Source organism: Balaenoptera physalus (assembly GCF_965194825.1).
Source record: "Balaenoptera physalus genome assembly, chromosome: 5".
Lineage (NCBI taxonomy): Eukaryota > Metazoa > Chordata > Mammalia > Artiodactyla > Balaenopteridae > Balaenoptera > Balaenoptera physalus.
Window position 1 is genome coordinate 67,209,257 of NC_138884.1, and position 23,796 is coordinate 67,233,052.

Consider the following 23,796-nt stretch of genomic DNA (forward strand, 5'->3'; position numbering starts at 1 on the left):
ATACAACAAACTAGTGAATATAACTAAAAGGAAGCAGACTCACAGATATGGAGAACAAACTAGTGGTTACCAGTGGGGAGACAGAAAGGGAGAGGATCAACATAGGGGTAGAGGATTAAGAGGTACAAACTATTATATATAAAATAAGCTACAAGGATATATTGTACAACACAGGGAATATAGCCAATATTTTATAATAACTATCAATAGAGTACAACCTTTAAAAATTGCAAATCACTATATTGTACATTTGTATATAATATTGTACATCAACTATATGTCAATAAGAAATAAATAAATAAAATAAAAGTCCCAGTTAAGGCTTAGAACAATCAAGGGATTGAGGAATAAGAGTGGCTACATATATTCATTTTCCTTTCCTTCACTTATTGTTTTCCTTTTACTACTCTTTGACATGCTATTTACTGATTTAAAAGAATCAGAAAAAAAAAAAAAACATGGTATATTAGAAAGTTTAGTAAATTGAGAATTGAGAGGCTTGGGTGCTAGACCAGACTTAACCATTAAATCATTGATTTAATTTAGGCAAATAATTTCATCATACTTGGCCTTATTTTTTTCATTGTTACGATTAATAGTAGATATATTTTGAAGAATTTTACAGTATGAATATTCTATGATGAAAAATTTTGTCTGTTTATTATGCATAAAAGCATTATGCATGTTATGGGTAGTAGTTTATGCTTATTATGCCAGTCATTTTTCTTAATTTAATTTACCTTAAGCAAGGATTAAAACTATATATTATTAGGATGATTGACAAAACCTGATGCAAAGTTTCAGGTATTCATTTTTTTAATAATACGGAATTATTAATAAATGCTTTTTTGAGAAGTGATATGTATCTTAAAAGTTTTTCAGTCCACCTCCCCACCAAATAGAAGAATTTATGCCACATTATCTTTTAAATATTCACATTACACATATCTGTGAGAGGAAACCAGTGGTTAACCACTTTCAGTGAAATTCTTACCTTGCACAAATACTCTTTCTTCCAGTTAACCCTAAAGGTGTTTTTAATAGTCCTTGTCTTTATTCTGCTTAATAATTTTTCAGTATTTAAAAATTACTTTCATTTTCCCCTAAATCTTTTTCTTTAGATAAAATATATACAATGTTTCAGAATCATCTCATGAAAAGCAGCATTTCAAGACCAATCATCATGCTTGATGTTTTCTACAAATGGCCTCTTGCCTGTTATCTTTTCTTCAAAGTGTTGTGTATAGATGTATGTTCAAAACTCAGATCTGGTTTCATAGAATTTAAGCACAGGAGACTACTACCATCCCTCTTCTGGAAAATTAATTTCTTTATTTTACCTCGTGCTTATAGTTCCTTTAATTTATTTCTCATTACACTCTGGTTTTATTTGCTTGCCTTACAAGATCATCCTGAAATGGGATGCCATTTGAAATGCACTTAGCAGTTACTGGTTCACAATTGTTTTTCAATTACACTTGCAGTTATTTTAGTTCATTTCAGGAAATCATTTTAGATTAAATCAAGTTGATTTCATAAGTTTTAGAGATTTTTAAAAAATTGTTTCTTTCCTATAGGATTTTAATGGCCTTCTACTTATGTTTATTTTAGCATTTATAGTACTACTGTCATTTTCTGTGGTAAGAAAAAAGCCCACTGAAGGTGAAATGCAGTGTTCTATGCTCAGAAATTTACCATCAAAACCTCTTCATCAACTATTGATGATATCCTTCCTTTATTAATTTTCATATAGGGAATGTCATTAAGAGATTTTGCATTATATTAACTTTTAGTACATATTCACATTATGCCAGACTTTATTATTCCAGATAGAATTCTAAATGGTTCCTTTGTATTAATGTCTTGTTATTCATCCATTCATATAACTATTTTTTCCATTTTTTAATATTTTTTAACCTTAAAATGAATCTGCATTGTTTTATATATATATATACATATAGTCATTTTATATGACTATATGTATATATATACATATAGTTATATATATATATAGTCATTTTATATGTGCATGTATTTGAAAAAAGTAAATATATATAATATATAACATATTTATATTACATATAAACACATTAATTATATATAGTTCACTTTTCAAATGGGTTATTGAAAATAACAATTAATACACTTTAAATTTATGATGCTACATTTTTGAGGCTTTATTACCTAAAGGTTTTGTTGACATGTGGCATATTTATTTTTCTGAACATTTCAAATGTATTTCCTAATATCCTGTATATATCAATTATTTAGAAAATATGGGCTTTCTTTGCTTCTTCCTCTCTGGAACTGTCATCTCCCAGATTAACTCTGACTGCAACACTTGTATCTAGTGGTAGGTCACAGTGAACAATCCAGACAAATTCACTTGTTTTCTCCTACGTGCAGTTATGGAATTTTGAGGCATTGATCTGAGCCACATAGAAACTTGTACAACATTGTTTTATTTTACTTCTGCTAAACTTTGAACACAGCCAGCTCTGCAGAGCATATTTTTAAGAACTGTATTCTATTTCTCTTTACTCTTCATCCCATCTCACCGCACCAGCCACAAAGCACCCAAGATATAAACAACAAAAATAAATCACTGCTTTCTTTCCCCAAACGTCTCTGTGGTCCGCTATGAATATTCCACCACATTAATTAAGTGGTTTCTTTAATTAATCCTTAACTGCTCTCAGAATTTCTCCCTCCTAGTAGGACTGGTGATCAAGAAAATGGTAGAGGTTAGGGGGCAAGTTTTACCTAGAGTCTTATGTAAGGGAGTCAAGTTCTAGGTCATGAAGGATACTAATTATTTCTGAAAAGTTCCTCCAGTACTTTTTCTTCTAAATTTCTCCTCTTTCAGTATTAATATGACACATATGTTTCATTTAAGTATTCAATACCATGTGTAATCAAGAACTATCAAGAATAATTTTAATACCTTATAAACTATACCACACTAAATAATTTAATCTATGTATGCTTTAGTCTGTATGTTGTAACTACTAATTGGCTCTATATTTTCATATACACAAAGATAGAACACATGCCGTCAGTGAGTCAAGAATAAAATATTTCTCTATTGCTGACTTTTATCATTTCTAAAATTGAATATCTGGAAATATGAATGGTGCATTTCAGTTAAAATTTATACTGTTGATCAATATTTTATAAGAGGAATTCCAATCATAATAAAAATGATGGCAGTCAACATGTTCTTAGGTTAAAAGAAAGTAAGGACAGGCATCTGGCATATGTACTTGAGTGTATGTAGCTTATAACATATTTTAGATGATTTATATCCAGTATAATTTATATTATTGCCCTCTTCCTTTATCTTTCAAAATTTTAAAACAAATCTTTTTGAAGAAAGAAAATATTCAAACCTTTTAAATCTGTTTTATTTATCTTACAGGATTTAATTCAATCACTGATGCCAATTTTTATGAAAAAGCTCTATAATACAGAGCTTTAGGAAATGTATTTTATTTTATAATAAAATACAATATATATATTAGATCCATATGATTCAGAATAAAGAATGTGCATTAATCATATAAAAACACAAATGTATCTCTACAATTTAAGTTATTGAAACAAAAGTTCAAGAAACAATACTGAACCTGTCTATCCAGAGTTTATTCTAATAGATGATATCCAGTGCCATGACAATCCATTTCTGCTTTATTCTATTCTATTCTACTCCTTTATATAATGCTGAAAATAACATTAATTCTATTTTTCAACTTACTAATGGGTCACAACCAGCAGATTAGAAAACCCTATCTTATTAAAATAAATATATTTGAATTACATGCAGACATTACTTATTTAGGATGTTACTACATAGTGATATGAACACTTCCATTCATCAAGGATAGAACGCGAAGTCATGGCTAGAATATGACAGGAGTTACACAAGTCAAGTTCAACATCTTAAGTAATTTAAGATACTGGCAGATGCATTAGATCTACTACATAGTCATAATTCAGCTGTGAGCCAGTTGTCCAAGTTCAAATGTACTCAGCATTATAAATAATATTCTAGACCATTCATATATGCTAAAAAACCTTGTACAACATGGGTCCTTTATCCTTTATAAACTGTCTTTTTCTCTGCTGTTCTTCCAGCCTATTCCATCTCACCCCAACAATCAGAGCATTTCAGAAATGTATGCTTTGTTCTTTGAAAAGATGACTGAAACTAATCTATAGCTTTAATAGGCAGTTATTAATTCTCTTTCACTAGGACACAGTGTTCAAAGATCGCAACCATTAAGTGCCGGGTTTATTTCATAAGTAGATTTATAGTTTATCCTTGTTGAGAGAGTTGGAAGGACATGGTTTTCCCTGAAGGTGTTCAGAGCTTCTAACTCCTCTGACTGATCATTGTGGATTCAGCCAGTATTGATTCATCTAGTTCATAGACAGATCTATTTGCCTAGAATGATAGAGTTAGTTTTGCATTGGCATTTCCACCATTAAAGGCATCATAAAGTGCTATTGAAAATGATGTCTTACATGAATATTGTTAAAATGGACAGAACTTGACAGCTTATGCACACTAATCATAAGTGCTCAATGACTATTTGTCAAATATAAATGGAATGTCATAAGTTTTGTCTTTTCTTCAATATCCATAATCGGAAACAATTAAAACTGTAGACATCTTTTTGCATTTGTTTCCATCATGCTTCTTTGGCAGCAGATTTTCAGTATGAATAATAAAGGTAGCTATTTATAAATACTTTTCAACAGATAATGTTAACATGCATTTCAGAACAACAAATGGCTATATAAATAATAACAATTATTAGTAAATACAAAACAAAAATAAAGTCTCTTTACCTGCATATTTTCTAATTAAAAAAAATCAAATGTCAGAGTTAAATGTTTGTCTTCCTCATTTGCCTCGCTATTACTAAATTTTGTTTAGATATAATCCTAAATAGCTTTTAACTTGTGATTACAAGTTTTGACTTATGAGTTTTTTTGTCCATGAGAACTTGCATGTATAGTTGTCTTTTTTGCAGTAAATTTAGAAAGAATTGATCCCAATAGTCTAGTTATGCCATGTTATCATTAATTACTCTGACACTTTAGAAAGTAATGTTTTGAGAATGAAATAACAACTGTGGAATATTCTTTTGATGATACTCCTCTTTTAATTTATTTTTTATTAACTGAATGTGCTTAAAATTGTACTTCAAAGTTAAGAATTAAATTTTCAATAGAGACTTTAAAATAGTAACATAGAATTCGTTTTAAGAGAAAGTAATTATATTCTGGTAATTGTGAACCAACTTTTTTTTATGGCAGTGTGTAATAAAGGTATTTTGATTTTCCTAACCAGATAGAATTTTTAGTAATCTATGTATTAATAATAGTAGTATAAGTAGAAGATACTAAAGTGATGATTCTGCTATAATTAATATGCCCATAATACTAAAAGTCAATGGTATATATTATTCTGATTGAGTGCCTTACTCCTGATAGAGAAAATAACCCACTTTCATATGCTAATGTTAAATAAATCTTAAATGAAGTCAGAGTTCTCCAGTTTTAAATGAAGATGTTTAAGACTATTTTCTGAAGAATAATTTTCAAAAAGCACACAAGTCATAGGTCACTTATTTTAGAACATGTCCACAAATCGAATGCAACTACTTAAAAAGTCCCCAGATCAAAAAGCAGAAAAACACCACCCCTAAAGCTCCCATCATGCTTTCTTCCAGAACTATCCACAGTGCTTCTCAGCACCCTGCAAAGGATAACCACTATCTCCATTTCTGGCACTGGATGATCATTTTTATTCACTTCCTGAGATCTAATCTGTCTTCCAATGGAAACTATTGCTTTTAAAATGTGTTTAGGGCTTCCTGATGGCACAGTGGTTAAGAATCCACCTGCCAATGCAGGGGGCACGGTTCGAGCCCTGGTCCGGGAAGATCCCGCATGCCGCAGAGCCCATGCGCTACAACTACTGAGCCTGCTCTCTAGAGCCCGCAAGCCACAACTACTGAGCCCACGTACCACAACTACTGAAGCCTGCACACCTAGAGCCTGTGCTCTGCAAGAGAAGCCACCGCAATTAGAAGCCCACACACCTCAACGAAGAGTAGCCCGCTCTCACCACAACTAGAGAAAGCCCCTAAGAAGTAATGAAGACACAATGCAGCCATAAATAAATAAATAAATACATACATACATACATTTATTTAAAAAATAAGTAAATAAAATGTGTTTACACCTGTGCTTACAATTAAATGTTATTTTTCATTGAATAGGTCCAAAGTGGTGCCCTTCTCGAGTGGGCCTGCAGCTAGAACGTGGTAAGAACCAATTTCACGAATCTATTTATTTAATTTAGAGTCCCTTTGCTGTCTCAAGAGATAATATTTATTTATCACTTACTAAATGGCAGGTATTGTAATAAATACTTTAAATATATTATCTCATTTGATCCTCCCAAAAAGGTAGTGTTCCCCTCTTATGGGCAAGGAATTTTAGTCTCACAGAAATAAATTTCACACATTCACTGTCAGTGTGTATTGGAGACAGGATCTGAACTAACATCCTTCTGTCTCAAAAGCTTTTACTGCTATATTCCTGCAATCTACTGCTTCCTAATATATTCTCAGGGATACAGCTTAGCTCTGTTTCCTTTTTTTTCTATTTAAAAGCAGAATAAGGGAGGTAAGGAGGAACAGAATGAATGAATTATAGGGAAAGTATTGTATCCATTAATAACTCTCAAGTATTTCAAAATTTCAAACCCTATTCTCCATTCAGAAAATTTATAAATATACACACTAAAGCGAACCCTGCTTAGAATCATTGTTTTTGACATTGCATCAACTTGACCTTAAATTTGGACTTGTTAAATAAAAGCTGTGGATAGAATGTAAATTTGGGAGGGATACTCAGTTCAGGTCCATGATAGTAAATCTACAAGAGGCATCTATTAAGGAATTTCAATATCTAAATTTTTCCATTCAATCGTGAACTGCATTTTATTTTTCTGCAGTTTTTGCTTTTCCTAATATTCAGGGTATCATTTCTTAGATATCACATTCACTTAAGGACAAATGATGATTTTCTTGGATTTCTCTAAGATATTCTGTTGTTTTCATTGTTATCTTAAACATTCCATCTTTCTATGAGACTTCTATGTTGAAAACATAGGAATCCATGTCATTCTTAAAAGTCACACTTTCTTAAGGTCTCACATTTTTCCAAACTCAGTTGTTCAAGACAAATTCCCATCTGGCTAGAGTTTAAAAGAGAATCATTGTCTTGTTTATTTTTGCCTCTGCAGGGCATAGTGTGTGCCAGGCACATAAATACCTTTCAACACACGGATACTGAAATAACATAAAATGAAATAGTGGTTTTGTTTTCTGAACTTGACTCTTATATAAAGAAAACTGAGAATGCCGCAGGCGTCAATGTCAAATGTAACTTCAATTTGAAGGACACTATATGGGACTGGGGGATTTCTGTTACTTCACCCTTTCTGGTGAATGTGACTTTTTACTTTCCCCTCACTTATATACCTGGTTGAGTGTTCCAGGGTGTGATCTGAATAAAGTATAACTCTCCAAGTGTTCTTTGATAGGAATATGATGGCATATTTTTAAAAATGAATCAATAGATTTAGTAATACAAGCAGGACATGGTGCAAAGAAGAGGTTATTTGCAGTAATGCAGAATTTTAAACCTGACTCTTCTACTTATGTTTAGAGTCTTCTTTTATAAAGTAGAGCTAATAAAGAACCTAACTTATGTTTTTTTGTGTGTGGGGGGCGGTGGGGAGGTTTGTAAGTATTAAATACGATTATGTTTATAAAATGCTATAATGATTTGTACATGGTAGATGCCTCATTGAACATAGTTGTAACTATTAATATTAAGGAAAAAGACTTAACACCAAAACAAAGCAAGGCATGAATATTTACATTATAGTTGCTGCCAGAATATATTTGCCAGAATGACTGCACTATAAGTAATGACGCCATGTGAATTTAGAGTCCTTTACAGTTTCCTGACACAAAAGACTGCTAAAACACAAATAAAAGAGTGAGCGATTGATTTTTATGTGAAAAATAGCAAAGGTTTATTTAGCTCAGTGTTTCTGCTGAGCTGGGCTGGACTTGGCTTTGCTTGGCTAATCTCACTCAAATAGCTACAGTCAACTGGTGGATTGTTGAAGACTGACCGTTTTAGGATGGCCACGACTACAGTCACTCCTCTCTGCTCTCTGCTTCATCAGAGTATTCTGGGCTTGTTATCATGGTGGCGTCAGAGGTGCAAATAAATGAGCACAAGCACTCAAGAATTCATGAGATTCAGGCTTAGAACTGGGATATGATCCCTTGTCCCACATTCTACTCGTCAAAGCAAGACACTAGGCTAGCCTATATTCAAGGGGTGGGAAAATAGACACCAACTCTTAATAGAAGGAACTAAAAGTTATATTGCAAATGGTGTTGTTATGGTAATGGTGAATAACTGCAGTCATTATTGCAATAAATCTGTCATACAAACTGGTAACTAAAATGTGCTCTCTCTTATTACTGCGATTAATATACTTCATAATGTCCTGGAAGTACAGGGTTGAATTTCTAATTCTTAGAACCATTAGATTTGTTCAATAGAAAGTTGAAGCATGGGTAGAGTTGGTCCTTCTCTTCCCATCCCTGACTCCAACCATCCATACCCATTATACAACAGCCTTGACAAACCCGTAAGGTTAGAAGTACGCACCTTAGTGCCTGGCCCATTCTTGGGAGAAAATGCCCCCAAAAGATGTATTACTTGAGTTAATTCAGGCAGAAAATTCAGTGGTCTTAAATGGTCAAAGTATCATGTAGATGGATGGGCTTCCATTAGGCATGGTCTCCTGGGCCCACATATTCCTCTCCCACTGGAAAATTTAAGCCAGCAATTGTACAGTGACTCTTCCTAGTGAGACAGGCTGGAGCCTGGGATCCTTTGCTGCAGTGCTGCAATGCTTGCACCTGGACACACCTCTCCTCAAGCAACAGAATACAAATAAACTGTATGGGACTAAAAATAAATTCATGTATGTGCAGTTGGGACAAATTCTGGACGGAAGATACAAAGAGACCAAAAAACCCAACTGCTACTTTTGAAGAGCCTGGAGCAAACACGGGGGGATCGTGAGCAAGAGCAGGGTACTACGCATGCCCCCTGCACACAACACCACCTAAGAGGTGGGCAAAACACCTAAGCCACCCCTCTGGCCCTATATCTGGACACACCCCTACCCTCACCCCATATAAGGGACAAGCACGCCCGCACCTCAGGGAGCGGGCAAGCAAGGAAATCTTTTGTTTGTTCTCTCTTCCCCCTGCTGTAGCAGGGGTCCCAATCAAACCTCACCTGAATTTCTTGTCTGGCCTCTGATCAATTTCTAGTGATTAAGGAGGCCAGAACCCTGGTCGGTAAAACTAGTGTCAATATATTGAAGCTCTGTATTCCTCTTTCTGACTCCTTCACGCAGATTTAAAGAATTTGTTATTAACTCAGGCCCACCTAGATGATCTCTTTTGAAGCCATATATCATAACCTAATCAAGGAAGTGATAGCCTATTATATTCATGTTGTATTTATCAAAATTAATATATAACAATTTTATATTTTTATCTTACGTTAAAATACCTATAATTGTAATTGTAAATCTATGTCTTGGATTTTGAAAATCATCTAATGATAGTCATAAATTAACATCTTACTCTTTCTTTCAATAATAGAGAATAAAATGAAACTTGTACACGACTGGAGATAATATAAATCACAAATAGATTAGCATAAACTATAATATAAATAAAAACAACAACAGCAACACTAATAGCAATATACTTGTGAGATACATCCGTGTTGGTACATATAGCTCTAATCTACTCATTTTTCTTTCTGTACAGTATACTATTGTTTAAATAAAACAGAATCTAGTTATCCATATCTCATTTATGAACACAAGATTTTTTACAATGTTTTGCTATTACAAACAGTGCTAAAAAGGACATCTTTGTACATATTTTTCAGGACACACTTGCCAGATTTACCTAGTGTTTATTTTTAAGAACATTTCCCTTACACATCTTCCGTACATGTTCTGTTTTTTTTCCTCCTATTTAATGAGAAATTCCTTCTCAGTAATCTTTGCGGTATATATGTCTTCTTACTTCAAAAGCCTGGAGTGCTAGAAATCTCAGTCTTAGTTTCCATCTTTTCTTTTCAAACTGAATGCATGAATAATCTCATCATGCCCCATGGCTTTAACTGTTAATGACTTTTAAATCATCTACAGAGCTACCCAACTACCTACTTGACAGCTCCCACTTGCAGGTCTAATAGATATCACACACTAAGTACACCCTAACCAGAATTTACATTTTCACCCCAAATCCCGCTCTTTCCTCAATCTTCTTCATGACAGTTAATGAGATTACAATGCACTTAAGTGCTCAGGTCAAAAATATAAGCACTGCCTGTATCTCACTGAATCCTTTTCTCTCAAGTTGAACCTGCTCTAAGTTCAAAATACGTCTGGGATTGATGAAATTTTAACATTTCCACCAGTGCCATCTTAATCCAAACAAACCTCATACCCTGATTGATGAAGTTTGACTTCCTCCTAAGTAATCTTGCTCCCTTTCTTCCCAGTTACCACACAGCACCCATAACCATCTTTTAAAAAGGTGAATCATGCCTATCCCCAGGTGCTTTGCAATGACTTTTAAAATCATTCTACTCCAAATAATTTATCTTATAATAAAATCATTTATAGAACAGTTGATATGTATATCTACTGGCACACAAAATTATACTTTAAAAATACCTTGTATCATAGTTGATTATATCACCTAATATTACATTTTCTCAGAACACAATATGATAGTAGCTAGTGGTAGTCTGTACTTTGTTTAAATAGCATTGGGAAACCACTGTGTATTTGAAAATTTGCCAGATATATTTTATAAAATGGGTTTATTCATGTTATCTTACTTTAAAGATCTACTGTAAATTGCAATTTCTATGTAAAATTCATCCTTAGGTTTCACTGGTTTCACGTTAAAATTATTTATCATTATGCCTTGAAATTGTATTAAAATGACATTTCCTTGTTGTTTAAGGTGGGCCCTTTTTGAAGGACTACATAACCATTCAAAGTGTTGCATCCTCCTCCATTGTCACACTTTATTTTACAGACCTAGGTCAACAAGTCAGTTGGACTACAGTAAGTATCAATTTGAAATGCAATAAACATGTCCCACATTTTGACGTAATTTATTGACATAGAGGACATTTTCTGTCAAATAAATTCACAGTGAAACAAAATATTGTACTAAAGGTATTTTAAATTTTCCATTCTTACTATGATCAGTGGTCAAATTTCCATTCAAGAATTGGAGAAATGAAAATACATGGTTGAAAGAAGGAGGATAAATCCCTTTTTAAATGTCACTCTATCTTATGACCGATGGCTTTCTGCTTTCCCTATGCTTTGTCAGTTACATAGTGTTTCTTCAACTTTTCTTTCTAAGAGCCTCGGGATAATGAAGACCCATTTGTTTGGAAAGAGGGGAGAGAGAATATTCAATAAAAAATGTTCCAAGGCAGTGGGGAGGACATTTTAAAGACTGAGAGTGAAGTAGTAAGCCTTCTTTGTGTTGTCAGGGGTGGGGCATTCTTTTGACTTTCTTGAAAGAGGTGTTTTCAAAGTGGTGGCAACTGAATCCAATAACATTAGAAGGATGAAGACCATATTAAAAAACAGGAGGAATAAGAAACGTAAAATACTTGACACTACTTCACAAGTATTGACGTATTCATGAGTAACGGAATAGATGGATTTTCAGTAGAAAGAAGCTATGAAGCTATGTGATATTTAGTGACAGGCAGTGAAGGAGTTAATCTGATAAATAATTTTGACTAGTTCAATCATTCTATTATTCAATTAAATTAAACCTATTTTTATATTGTTCAGATTTTTAAAGTTTTTTCTGATTACATTCTATTTCATATTTGTGATATGATTACTTTTAATATTTTCTATTCAAAATGGCTTTCTTTTGCCAGCATAGTGCTTTGAGTTTTCCCTTTATAGTTAAACAATCAATTTTTAAAATTATTACAGACACAGGATAATTTATACATTGTTATTTAATTCTCAAAAGAAGAAATTCCAGTTTCCATTCATTAATCAAAATGTTGTCACATGCTTTACTTTTCCAGCAATTTCTCCTTTAACATACATTATCTTCCTGTATTTAGATAATTATTTTAGTGTGTTTGGTTAAATGGTTCCTTTAGTTTCCAAGATTTTCTGGGCCTTTGAGTACTAATTTGTTGCACTAAAAACTGAGTTTATAGTATCCTGAATCTTTGTGAAGTATATCATAATGTTTACAAAACAATCTACTAATACATACATCATATAAGCAAAGGGCTTAATGCTTAAATGTGATATCTACAGACCTTTGCTAAAAGAGATTTTAGACTAGCAGATTTTGATTTTCAAAGGTTAAAATATTCACAGAGTCTTTGTCCACATTTATGATGAAAAGGGAATTCTGTCTACAGAAGTAGTATCAGAGTGAGCGACAATAACTGTGAGTTCATAAGAAATTCCAGCTGCAGCATTTGGATAAGCACTGAGGAGAACAAGTGCTAAGGTAGAATTCTATGACAATTGTACTAGAAAATTATAGCTTATTTGGGAAGAAAGTCATTTAGGTGACAAAGAGAACTCTGAAAATAGTCTGGATATTGTAAAATCAACCCTATGGTTCACACACTCTTTTGCTACAAATGAGTCAGTCCTATTAAATGCTAAAAATATACACATTATATTGCAATCACACCCACTTTATATCAACCAAATTATACAATAAAAGCAATATTTTACCACACATAACATTCTTGCACATTCATAAAATATTAAAATGTACTCCTATAATAAAAGCATTATCATAAGTATTCTTTTTGTGAGAAATAATCTCTTTAATTTAGCAAAGTCAAAATTAAGATTTTAATAATATTTTTCATGAAATAAGAGTTTGTTACAGAATACTGAGAAAATTCTTGCCTCATGGAACTTATTGGAAGACTTAGGAGAAAGGCTTATTATAATAATATAATAATTCCCATCATATAAATCCTATTAACTAAAGATCTTATTCAGTTTTCACCATTTTTATATTCATTCATGTGTGTATATAGTCCTATGCAATTTATCTCTTGCATAGATTCATGTATCCACCACCAAAATCAGATACAGAATTATTCATTCCCACAGAGGAACTCCCTCATATTACCCCTCTGTATTCACACGCTCTTTTTCCTATCCTGGGGCAACGACCAATCTGTTTTTCAACTCTATATTTCTGTCATGTGGCAATTGCTATATAAACAGAATCAAATATTTTTTGATTGACATTTATTTTTCTCTAAGCATAGTGCCCTTGGGATCCATCCTGGCTGTTGCATGTATATCAATACTTAGCTTCTTTTTATTGGTGAGTGGTACTCAGTTGTATGTATGTAACAGGGTTTGTTTAATTATTCACCCACTGACAGACATTTGAGTGGTTGTCAGTATTTTGCTGTTACAAATAAAGCTACTACTTATCTAAATGTAGGTGTTGGTATGAACATAGTTTTTTATTTCTCTGGGACCACTGCTGAGTTTTAAGAGAACTTTTATATTCTACATACAAGTCCTTTGTCTGATACGTGGTTTGCAAATATTTTCTCTCAGTTTTAACTAATCTTTTCACCCTCTTAACAGGACTTTAGTTGCTGTACAAAAAGTTTTCAATTTTAATGCAACCTAATTTAGTAATGTTTTCCTTTAAGGATCTTGCCTTCACTATCATATGTAAGAAACTTTTGCCTAGCCTTAGGCCCAGGAGTTTTTCTTTTATGAGCTCTTCTAATAGTTTAATAGTTTCATATTTTACGTTTTAATCATAGTTTTTTATTATAAAGAATTATCTATTTTTTAATTGTCAAAATTAATGTTTATTTTTAATTTGCCTCATGCGTCCTATAATCTATTTTTGGCTTTTTTTTTTCTTACTCCATATGGATTAATTGTCATACTATCTTTTCTATTGGCCTCTCTGGTATTTTGGTAGTTATATCTTATTTTTCACTAACTCTAGTGATTACCCAAGAGATTACAATGTGCATCTTTAAAATATTAAATACTAATAAAAATTGTTTGTTTATTAATGTGAAAATACTTCACAGAGAGTTGAATACCTTTAAGGTATTTAGGCTTCTCTTGACTTTTCTATTACTGTGATATATTTTAATTATATACTTTAAAGTTAAAATCCACTACTATAATATCATGGGGCCAATCTTTATTTAGATTTATCCTTTTTACTGCAATTTCATTTTTCCTTCTAATACTGAGCTTACATCTGGTATCATTATCCTTCTTCCTTAAAAACACTTTTAATGCTTTATTCTGGTCCTGTCTTTGATGAGTTCTCTCAATTCTTGTTCATCTTAAAATGTATTTATTGAACTTATTTAACTTCTATTCTTAGAGAATACTTTTGCAGAAAAAAATACATGTTGGCAGTTATTTTTGTCCTTACTTCACAAAACTGCATTATTTTGACTTCTGACTCCCACTGTTTTTGTTGAAAAGTCTACTGTACTCAAGTCTTTTCCCTGGCTTATTTAAAATTCTACTTTTGTTTGATTATCAGAAGTTTGATTATGGTGTACATAGTTATGATTGTGGTTTTATTTATCCTGCTTTGGGTTTATGTGTTATCTGAGTCTATGGTTTGACATATATTTAATTTGAAAAATTAGCATATTTTCTTATTTGTCATCTTTTGATTCTCTATTATTCTCTTTGTATTCTCCTTCTGGGAGTCATATTATGTTTTCATACTTTTCTTTCCATAGTTTTCAAATATCTGCCTAAATTCTCAACCTTTTATTTTTCTTTGAACATTAAAAGATTGTTTTCTAAATCTAACTGATAATTCTGTTATGTGAATCTTTAGTTCTCCTGTTTTCAATGTCCTTCGATATGGTCACAATATCTTCACTCCTTGTATACCTGCATATTTCTGACTTAGTGAATTTATGTGAATAAATTTAAAGATAACTTGAGGCCTAGGATGATGTTATTGTCTTTCAAAGATAATCTATCATTCTGCAGATGGACTAATGCACTATTGTGTACAGGTCATCTCATTCCAATCCATGATTGAAATGATTTCAGACTGAGCTTCAGTATCTATGAAGACAGATCTATTTCTGCCTCATCTTCACTCCTAAATTGTAACTCTTTTAGATCCCAGCCCAAATCCTGGAGATTTTATAGAGCCACCTCTGTCTTTGAAAGATACCAAGCAATACTTTTTGTACTTCCATTCTCAGGCACCCTCATAAGATTTGGTCTTTTTATCAGGCTGTTACCAAGCTTCATATCCCAGGTCAATCACTACTCTGGAGCTCCATTTAAAACATCTTGACCTTCTAATTCTTCAGTGACTCAGTAGCTCTTTGGAGCATGAAAAACATTTCGATCAATTTTTCTTGCTGATCTCATTAGGATGGTTTGTTTGAATAACATGGGAATAGCATTCTCCATTATATGTTATGCATATAATAGTTAATTTTTCTTTAAAAAAAAACCCTTCTAGTATCATATTAGCTTCAATAGTATTCACTGAGTAAAAAGTGATATTACTACTGGGAAATGTTTTTGTAATTTTACTTAATAGCTCTCCTATCTTTGGAAAATTAAGGTTGGCACTACTTTATTTTTGTCAGCAATTTCTAACAACTGTGATGTGCAATTTATTTTGCTTTGACTGTCAATTGCTATTTTAGAAAATAAGTAAAGCCAACACCACCCTAATAATGACGGGACTAAAAAAAAATTTAAGGGAGAATGAAATACATTAAGTGCAGTCTGAGTACAAGGGTCTTAATCAGTTCACAACAACTGCAGCTGAATGTTTCAATTTATATTCTCTAAACAGCTTATTGCCTTCTTCCTTTTCAATTTAGACATATACCAATTTGAATATTCCACAGAAGTTCCAAAAATCCCAATTACATAGCTTGCCTAGTAGAAATAATGGATTTTACATTTAAAGCAACACCTAAGTTTAAAACAGAGAACTTTCTATAAGGAGAAGCATGAAAATAACTTGATGTTAGAAATAAATTGGAATTTAAAAGTAGTATATATCTTCAAAGTAAAAAGAAAGTGCATCTGCTTATTTTGAATATAGAATCTCTATTAAACTTTTGGATTATGGAGTTCCCAGTCTTTGTAAATTCACCTGCTTTGCTTAGGCTGTATACCTAAATATATATGTTTGTATGTTTATTTTGGCTTTAGTCTTGTTTTTACTCTCTTTTGTGGTAGAAGAAGAGCAATTCCTGTTTCAGAAGTCTGTTGTATTAATATTTCTCTACATGGCTCTTGTTTTTCTTTACTCTAAATCTATTTTCTGATTACTTCCTAAATATAATCAAACATCTCTATTCCTTCTATCTGCACCCAAATAGACATTTTGCTTGAAAGATGCATTGTCTAAAAGTTATTTCTTATTATCCTCCAGTTCTTTCAGGTCCGGATGTATCCTTCATACTTTGGTACTCTTTTAACCCCCATGTTTCAGCATGAACAATATTTGTGATAAAATGCTGGGTCTTCTAGAACATATTATTGTAAGCTAGCAGGCTCCCCTGATTTTTTTTAGGAGATGATGGAGATAAGATTGTAGTTTAATTTTCTCTGATCCAAAAAATTTCATATTTGTGATAACATTTTTAATAACTTAATAAAGAGTGACATTTGGTCAGGTTAACTATTGTTTACAACACTTTTCATTTCTGACATATTACTATAGAACTTGCTCAAAATTGACTTGACTAGGTCAGAGGTATTGAAATAGATATTTTAAACTTTTTGTTGTAATAAAACAATCACTATCCTAATTATTCTAGAGTATTATTAACTAGATTCTATTATCAGACATTCAAAAGTGGTAAACATTTTTATTCCATATCTGAATAATCAGGAATGTTGTATGCCATAAATTAATATAGTCTCTTCTCTCAGTAAAAATGTTGCTTTAATACTGAATTTATTGGATGTTGCACTGTTCTTATCCTCACATAAACGTCTTTCTTGCCTCATGAGATAATAAATATCATTTAGAAAAAGTATAACTGAAGAAACCTGCATGTATAAATAGCTATTTATATGTGTGTATATATACATATATATGTAATTATATATGTATGTGCATATATCATATATCTTAACCATGTAGCTACACAAAATTCTCACCAGAGATAAGAGCATAATTAATAATCAATGTGAACACCTGTATTTTTGAGCAAAATATGTACAACTTCAAGTTTCCTACCTTAGAAAAATGAGGAAAATTGGCAAAGACAAAGCAAAGTAGTAATGGCAGTCAAATTTATCATTGTCATGTTTGTATTCTTTCTCTTCTCTTTGAACACCTGTAGGGGAAATTATTTTCGCTTTTCTGTCTGAAATTTTCAGAATGTGACTTTAACCTGGTTTTAGCATCAAAATAAAACCAAATAACTGACAGTCACCAGATTCAGAAAACTATTAGAAAACAAGTCAATTATCTTTCTGCAATCACAAGGTCTCATTTTCAATTATCTTTCCAATTTTTATGATTGTCTCTCTGTAGATTGGATATCTCTCTCCACATACATGGTTGCCACTTAGCTCCAGAATTCAGAAGTCAATCTTATAAAACTACTCACTCAGACTCATTAGAATTAATCTAAAATTTCCAAAAGAGAGAAATTATTTCAATCTGAGTAAGTGTCAAATCAATTGAGTTCAAAATGACATGGCCATAAAAAGATTAAAAGAAAGAAAGAGAAACTATTTCCCATTCCATTCAATGACAAAGACAGTTAACACAGAAGATTCATTTGTATGGGGCTGGAGAGACATGAGAAATGCATTTATGACTGTTTGATTAAATAAAAATTCCTGTGTACTATTTATGAAGAAATCATTACGTTCAATATTTTTAGTTAAATTAACCATTTATGATTGTCCTTTTCCTTAACACTTGGCTAATTCTTCCAAGGAAGACTTCTTGCTATTTGCGATAGCACTTAATTTAGTTCTTTTTCAAGAATAGATGCTCACCTGTCCATTTCACCAATTTACGTAGCAGGCTAAGTCTGTGGACATGCTTATTATGGTCCTAAGTAAATCTTAATCATATCTATAAAATGTACTGTTTAATCTAAATCACCTTCTTTTTTTAGGTATTTTTGGCTGAATACACAGGACCTCTGCTAATATATCTCCTCTTTTATTTGAGGATCCCATATATATATGACATGAAAGAGAGCTCTAGAAGATTACGTCACCCAGTGGTACAGTAAGTAATACATATACATGGAACATACAGATTAAGGAGGAGACAAACTAGTACACAGATATTATGCTAATAAATATTTTTTGTAAACGCAATTATAGTGGATTCAATTTTAGGGTAATATATTTTAGATAACAAGAAATAATGTATGCATGCCAATTTTTAAGTTTATAAACAGGAACTATTACTTAATATACTTAATACTTTAAGTATACCTTAAACAGAGGTAATTTCAATTAATTATGATCACAATCAACAAGAGAAAAGCTTAATATTACAAAGTTGAGAGGCCATATATAGGACTCAAAATATTAATACTCCTCTAAAAACATGGGCAACATTGCGTAGAAAAGAAATAATGACTGAACTAATAAACTGGAAGAAAAAGGTTTTAAAAATTACAAAATCAAATTTTACTTTTAACCAGGACAGTTATCAAAGCAGAATATATAACTATAGTTCTTCACGTATTGTGGAAATAGTCTCCCTTTCTCTCTCTCTCTCTTCATATCAAATAACAAATTAAAGAGAAAGAATAATCATTCAAGATGCTACAGTGACATGTAGAGTTAGCAATTTGTTTAAAAAAAAAAAAAAAAAAGGGAACCTGGGCAAATGACTAAACTCTAAGTGAATTAAGAAGCAAAATTCAGGTCATAAGGATGCTAGAAGACAGAGAATAATTTGACTCCTGGATTTCTCATCTCAGATTTGTCCTTCCTTCACTCTTAATTCTGTACTCCAGCCACAATTACCACCCTTCTTGCCCTGATACCTACCATGCCCTTACACACCATCCTTCTTCCTCCATCCTTCCTCCACTGCCTCCCTCTTCTTTATTTTTTTCAAACTTCAAATAGAGCTCAATATTACTTAGTATTAGCCATTCCTATTCCTTCAATGAGAAATACGTTACTAAAATGTTTTTCCTTTATACAATTTATTACTTTAAAATTATATATTTACATAGTCATTTGTGTCCTTCCCTCTATAGAGTTTAATTTCTATAATGGGTGTCTTTTGGTGTTCAGTCAATTTTGCTGCTTAACGCATTACCTGATTTATAAAAAATACTCAATAATAATGCTCTGAATGGATAAATACATGAACCAGTTACATGAAAATTTATTTCACATTAGGCACTTTTATAGTATAAAAACAGAGGAACCTGATCTGGATATGAGTTTTGAGATGGGCTTTTCTATGAAAGTTATGTTTGAACTTTTTTCTTTGTTTTCTGAAGGGACATGTCAGATTTTAACTAGTAAATCTGAGGAATCTTCATATGGAAATTATCTGTGGTACATAGCAGTTTGATGCTTTGTAGGAGCAGAGAGAAAGCTAGTAGAGCAGAGGTACAGAGAAGCAAGGGGAGATTGGATCTCAGGGATCATAGTCAGGTCAGTACCTGGCAAGTTGTTCAGGGCCTTTTGGAATGTTAAAGCCTACCTTTCTTTTTCTTAAGTTAAGAGAATGCCCAATTCATTTAGAAAGAGTCTGGGGTGGAGTGTTCATAGGAGAATGTAATTGCCCTCATTTTTTAGATCAAATATATAATGTGTACCAGATATATATCACAGCATGAAAAAAGAACACTTTTTTTTTTCCCCAGCAGCATTCTCAAAGGAATTGACCGATAGTTGGTTATTATTCTTAAACACAAACACAGCATGTTTTGTAACATCTCAGTGATAAATGTATCTGTGCCACATTCTTCCTAAGGAGCAAATATGTTAAGTTTATATTAAATCATTCAGAGGAGATACAAACACATAAACTACTTTTGAAATTTAAGTGTCTAGTAGAGGTCAGGTCATCCCTCATATCTCACACTCCATCTAAAAAAACTCTAAAATCTTCTATTTTTTGCCTTTACTGAGCCCTTCTCAACTCCTGGAATCCTTCCACTGTGCCCTTTGCAATTCAAAGTCCACTGTTCGCAAAATTTCTTATATTGTCAACCTTTTATCTGAACATTGCCTTCATATTCTTCCTCAACAGAAACCTGGTACACTGCCTCCCTTGCAGCTCTATAAAGTGTCTTCTTTCACAGCCCTCATACCTTGAAACTTACTTGATGAAACATAAGATATTTTCAAATATTACATTTGGAAAAAAGAGACCCAAGCCTATTTATGGATGTTCAATTAGTTTAGTACTGGAAAGAGAAAGAGTTGATGTTTGAAGGGAAGTCAACCATAATTAAATAGAAAGAATATTTTGGAATGAAATCAAACTTGGTAAGTGCAAAGTCCAATAATGTGCAAAGTGGTATATATCCAGATATTAAGTCATAGCTAGCTGCTATGCTAATATCTATGCCCTAATGGTGTAATATAAATTAAATATGTGAACTAATTTAATCATAGTTTAAATTAAAATTTCTCATTCAGTTCTCTGCTACATTGCTGGGCATAAGATAATTTTTCTGCTTTCTTACAAAATGGAAAATTCTACTACTCAGGTATTTATATAAATATTCTGCAAAAGAACCAACAAGTTAAGAGAGATGCTGATTCTCTTACCAGTCCTTTGAACCCACATGCAAACTTCTATATCAGGATGTTTGTTTTTGCTTCTCTTACTGTCTAGAAAGCTCTGTCCCCAAATATCTACACTTTGTTTTCTCACTTCTTTCAGAATTTGTCTATTGTTCTTAGATATACACATCACACAGAACATGTCTCTCCCATAATAGGTGCACAATTATATTTTTATGAATTAATGAATAATGATATATTCCCTAATGATTTAGCCAGGTTGGTTTGTTTTTATTTGATTAATTATTTGTTTTCCCTAAAGTCATTCTTGTTAATACCAGAAATCATTAATTCATTGTGTTTAATATAAACTTACAGTGTAGACTCAATGTTTGATTTTACATATTGTAAATGAAATGCTTATTTTTATGCTTAACCTTTATACATTTAAGTATATAATCTTTGATTCTTATTGATTTTCTTGAATAACAATTATAGTTTTTGAAGTTTTACAGGTTTATTTATAATAAAATAGGTGTGTATTTTAATAGAAATATATTTTAAATATAAACAAGAAAACATGCTTCTATAAATCATATTTGACATTTACTTTTTAAATATTAGTTATATAAATGACAAGAAGAGGTGATACGTTAGAACAGCAACAAAAACAAAGCAACCAAAGCAACACATAATACTGCAATATGTTAGGCAGTCAAAGACCAAACATAAAACAAACTAAACAAAACAAAAGCTGCATTGACTCCATAGGAAAGGAAATTCGAACTTTTTCAGTCTATGGTACTTGCTAAAGGACAATCAGACAATGAAAAAAGTATTTTGAATATTATAAAATGTCAAATGCACTGTAAGTATCTTTTGAATACTTTTAAAGTTGTAAATTTTCTGCTTCAATCTTAAGCCATTTTGATATGAGCAAATTTACAATTATTATATTGATATATATATTCCTTGGGCAGATGTGAACATACAGTTTATGACTGTTATTATGAAATATCATGAGAGTCATCAGAAATAAATTTATAGAAACTGTTGTTACAGTACTTTTATTATTAAATAAATTTAGAAATTTTCTAGAATAAATAAAATAAAAATATCAAAAAAACTTGTGTTTTGGTTACCAGAAACAATATTTCCTGATAAATAGAAAGCTGTAGCATACAAATGAACCTATTTACAAAACAGAAATGAAGTCACAGATGTAGAAAACAAACTTATGATTACCAAGGGGGAAAAGTGGGGGAAGGATAAATTGAAAGATTGTCATTGACATATACACACTACTATGTATAAAACAGATAACTAATAAGAACCTACTGTATAGCACAGGGAACTCTATTCAATACTCTGTAATGATCTATATGGGAAAAGAATCTAATAAAGAGTGAATATATATGTATATGTATAACTGATTCACTTTGCTATACAGCAGAAACTAACACAACATTGTAAATCAACTATACTCCAGTAAAAATTAATTTTAAAAAAGATGTAACTTCAAAAATAAGAAAAAGGGACTTTCCTGGTGGTCCAATGGTTAAGACTTTGCCTTCCAATGTAGGGGATGTGAGTTCAATTCCTGGTCAGGGAGCTGAGATTCCACATGCCTCGAGGCCAAAAAACCAAAACATAAAGCAGAAGCAATATTGTAACAAATTCAATAAAGACTTTAAAAATGGTCCACATAAAAAAATAATAAAATAAAAAATAAAAATAAATAAGAAAAAGAAAGTTGTAGTAAACTAAAAAAAAAAAAAAATTAAAACATCTTATGTATAAGGCGACCCAGATTTTTGGAAGGGAATTTAATGTGTTTGTGTTTTATTCTCTTTCTAGCTTGGCCTGCTTCTGTCATTGTATACACTATATCCGATACCTTTTGGAAACCTTATTTGTTCACAAGGTTTCCGCAGGACATACACCTTTGAAAAATTTGATAAAGGTGGGAACTGATATGTTTTGTAATTTTAATTGTTATTGAGAAATTTTATGTATTGGATCATCTGCATCATCATTAAATCATGTTTATTTCTCTCAAGCTTAGATTTTTCTATTCAGCTGTATCAGTATATCTTAAACATTCTGCCCCTGAAATGCCATTTCCTGAGCAATCTAGTTCATTGGAGCTGCCCTCAACCAATAACATCACATAAAATATTTGGCATGACCTTACGTTACAAGTTACATACTTTTAGGCACCTTTAATTTTGGAAATACTTAGCACTGAATTCAGATTAAGTGCCACTTGAAGAGGAAGAATCTCATATATAAGCCCTCTTATAAACATACATTTGTGTGATTAAAATGATGATGCTACATCCTATATTTGTGATGGGTGTCAGTGTAATGACAATATCTTTGCTCTTCCCCAAAATGGTAAATACAAACGTTATTAACCATCAATTAACTATCAAGAAAACGGGAAATGTTCTGGAACATTAAAATGGAAATGTACATTAGATAACATGGTGCAATTCAGTTTTCCAATTCAAATTAAAATTTATTTTAATTTATTTTCCAATTTAAAATTTAGTTTCAGAATGAATTATTTCTTTACTAAAATATTCCTGAGTTTTAGCAAATATCTGCTTTCTAAAAATTTCAACAAGCAGACATTCTACTGTTGTCATTATAATGAAACAGTAAACTCTAGAACTTTTACAAACCTCAAAAAATCATTTAGACTAGCTTCTCTTTTGAGAGAAGGTATTAAAATTCGTCATGTAAGATCAGCATCATAGCCTAGTACACCTAAAACCAGGCCATTTCCCTCTATAATCAATCAAGAAACATTACTACTAATGATTAAATAATTCATTCTTTTATTCATTTACTGT

At 31.8% G+C, this 23,796-nt stretch overlaps 1 protein-coding gene and 1 long non-coding RNA gene across 2 annotated transcripts in view; both read left to right on the forward strand.

Moving 5' to 3' along the window:
• LOC309661921 overlaps window positions 1-23,796 on the forward strand; it is an 859,734-nt gene that overhangs the window by 101,378 nt on the left and 734,560 nt on the right. The gene's annotated exons all lie outside the window — the stretch shown is intronic.
• TECRL (trans-2,3-enoyl-CoA reductase like) overlaps window positions 1-23,796 on the forward strand; it is a 132,122-nt gene that overhangs the window by 70,564 nt on the left and 37,762 nt on the right. Inside the window, exons 3-6 of the mRNA XM_082463894.1 lie at window positions 6,291-6,335; window positions 11,166-11,269; window positions 18,346-18,461; window positions 22,796-22,901. Coding sequence (XP_082320020.1) covers window positions 6,291-6,335; window positions 11,166-11,269; window positions 18,346-18,461; window positions 22,796-22,901 — 371 coding nt within the window. The remainder of the gene's footprint in view (window positions 1-6,290; window positions 6,336-11,165; window positions 11,270-18,345; window positions 18,462-22,795; window positions 22,902-23,796) is intronic.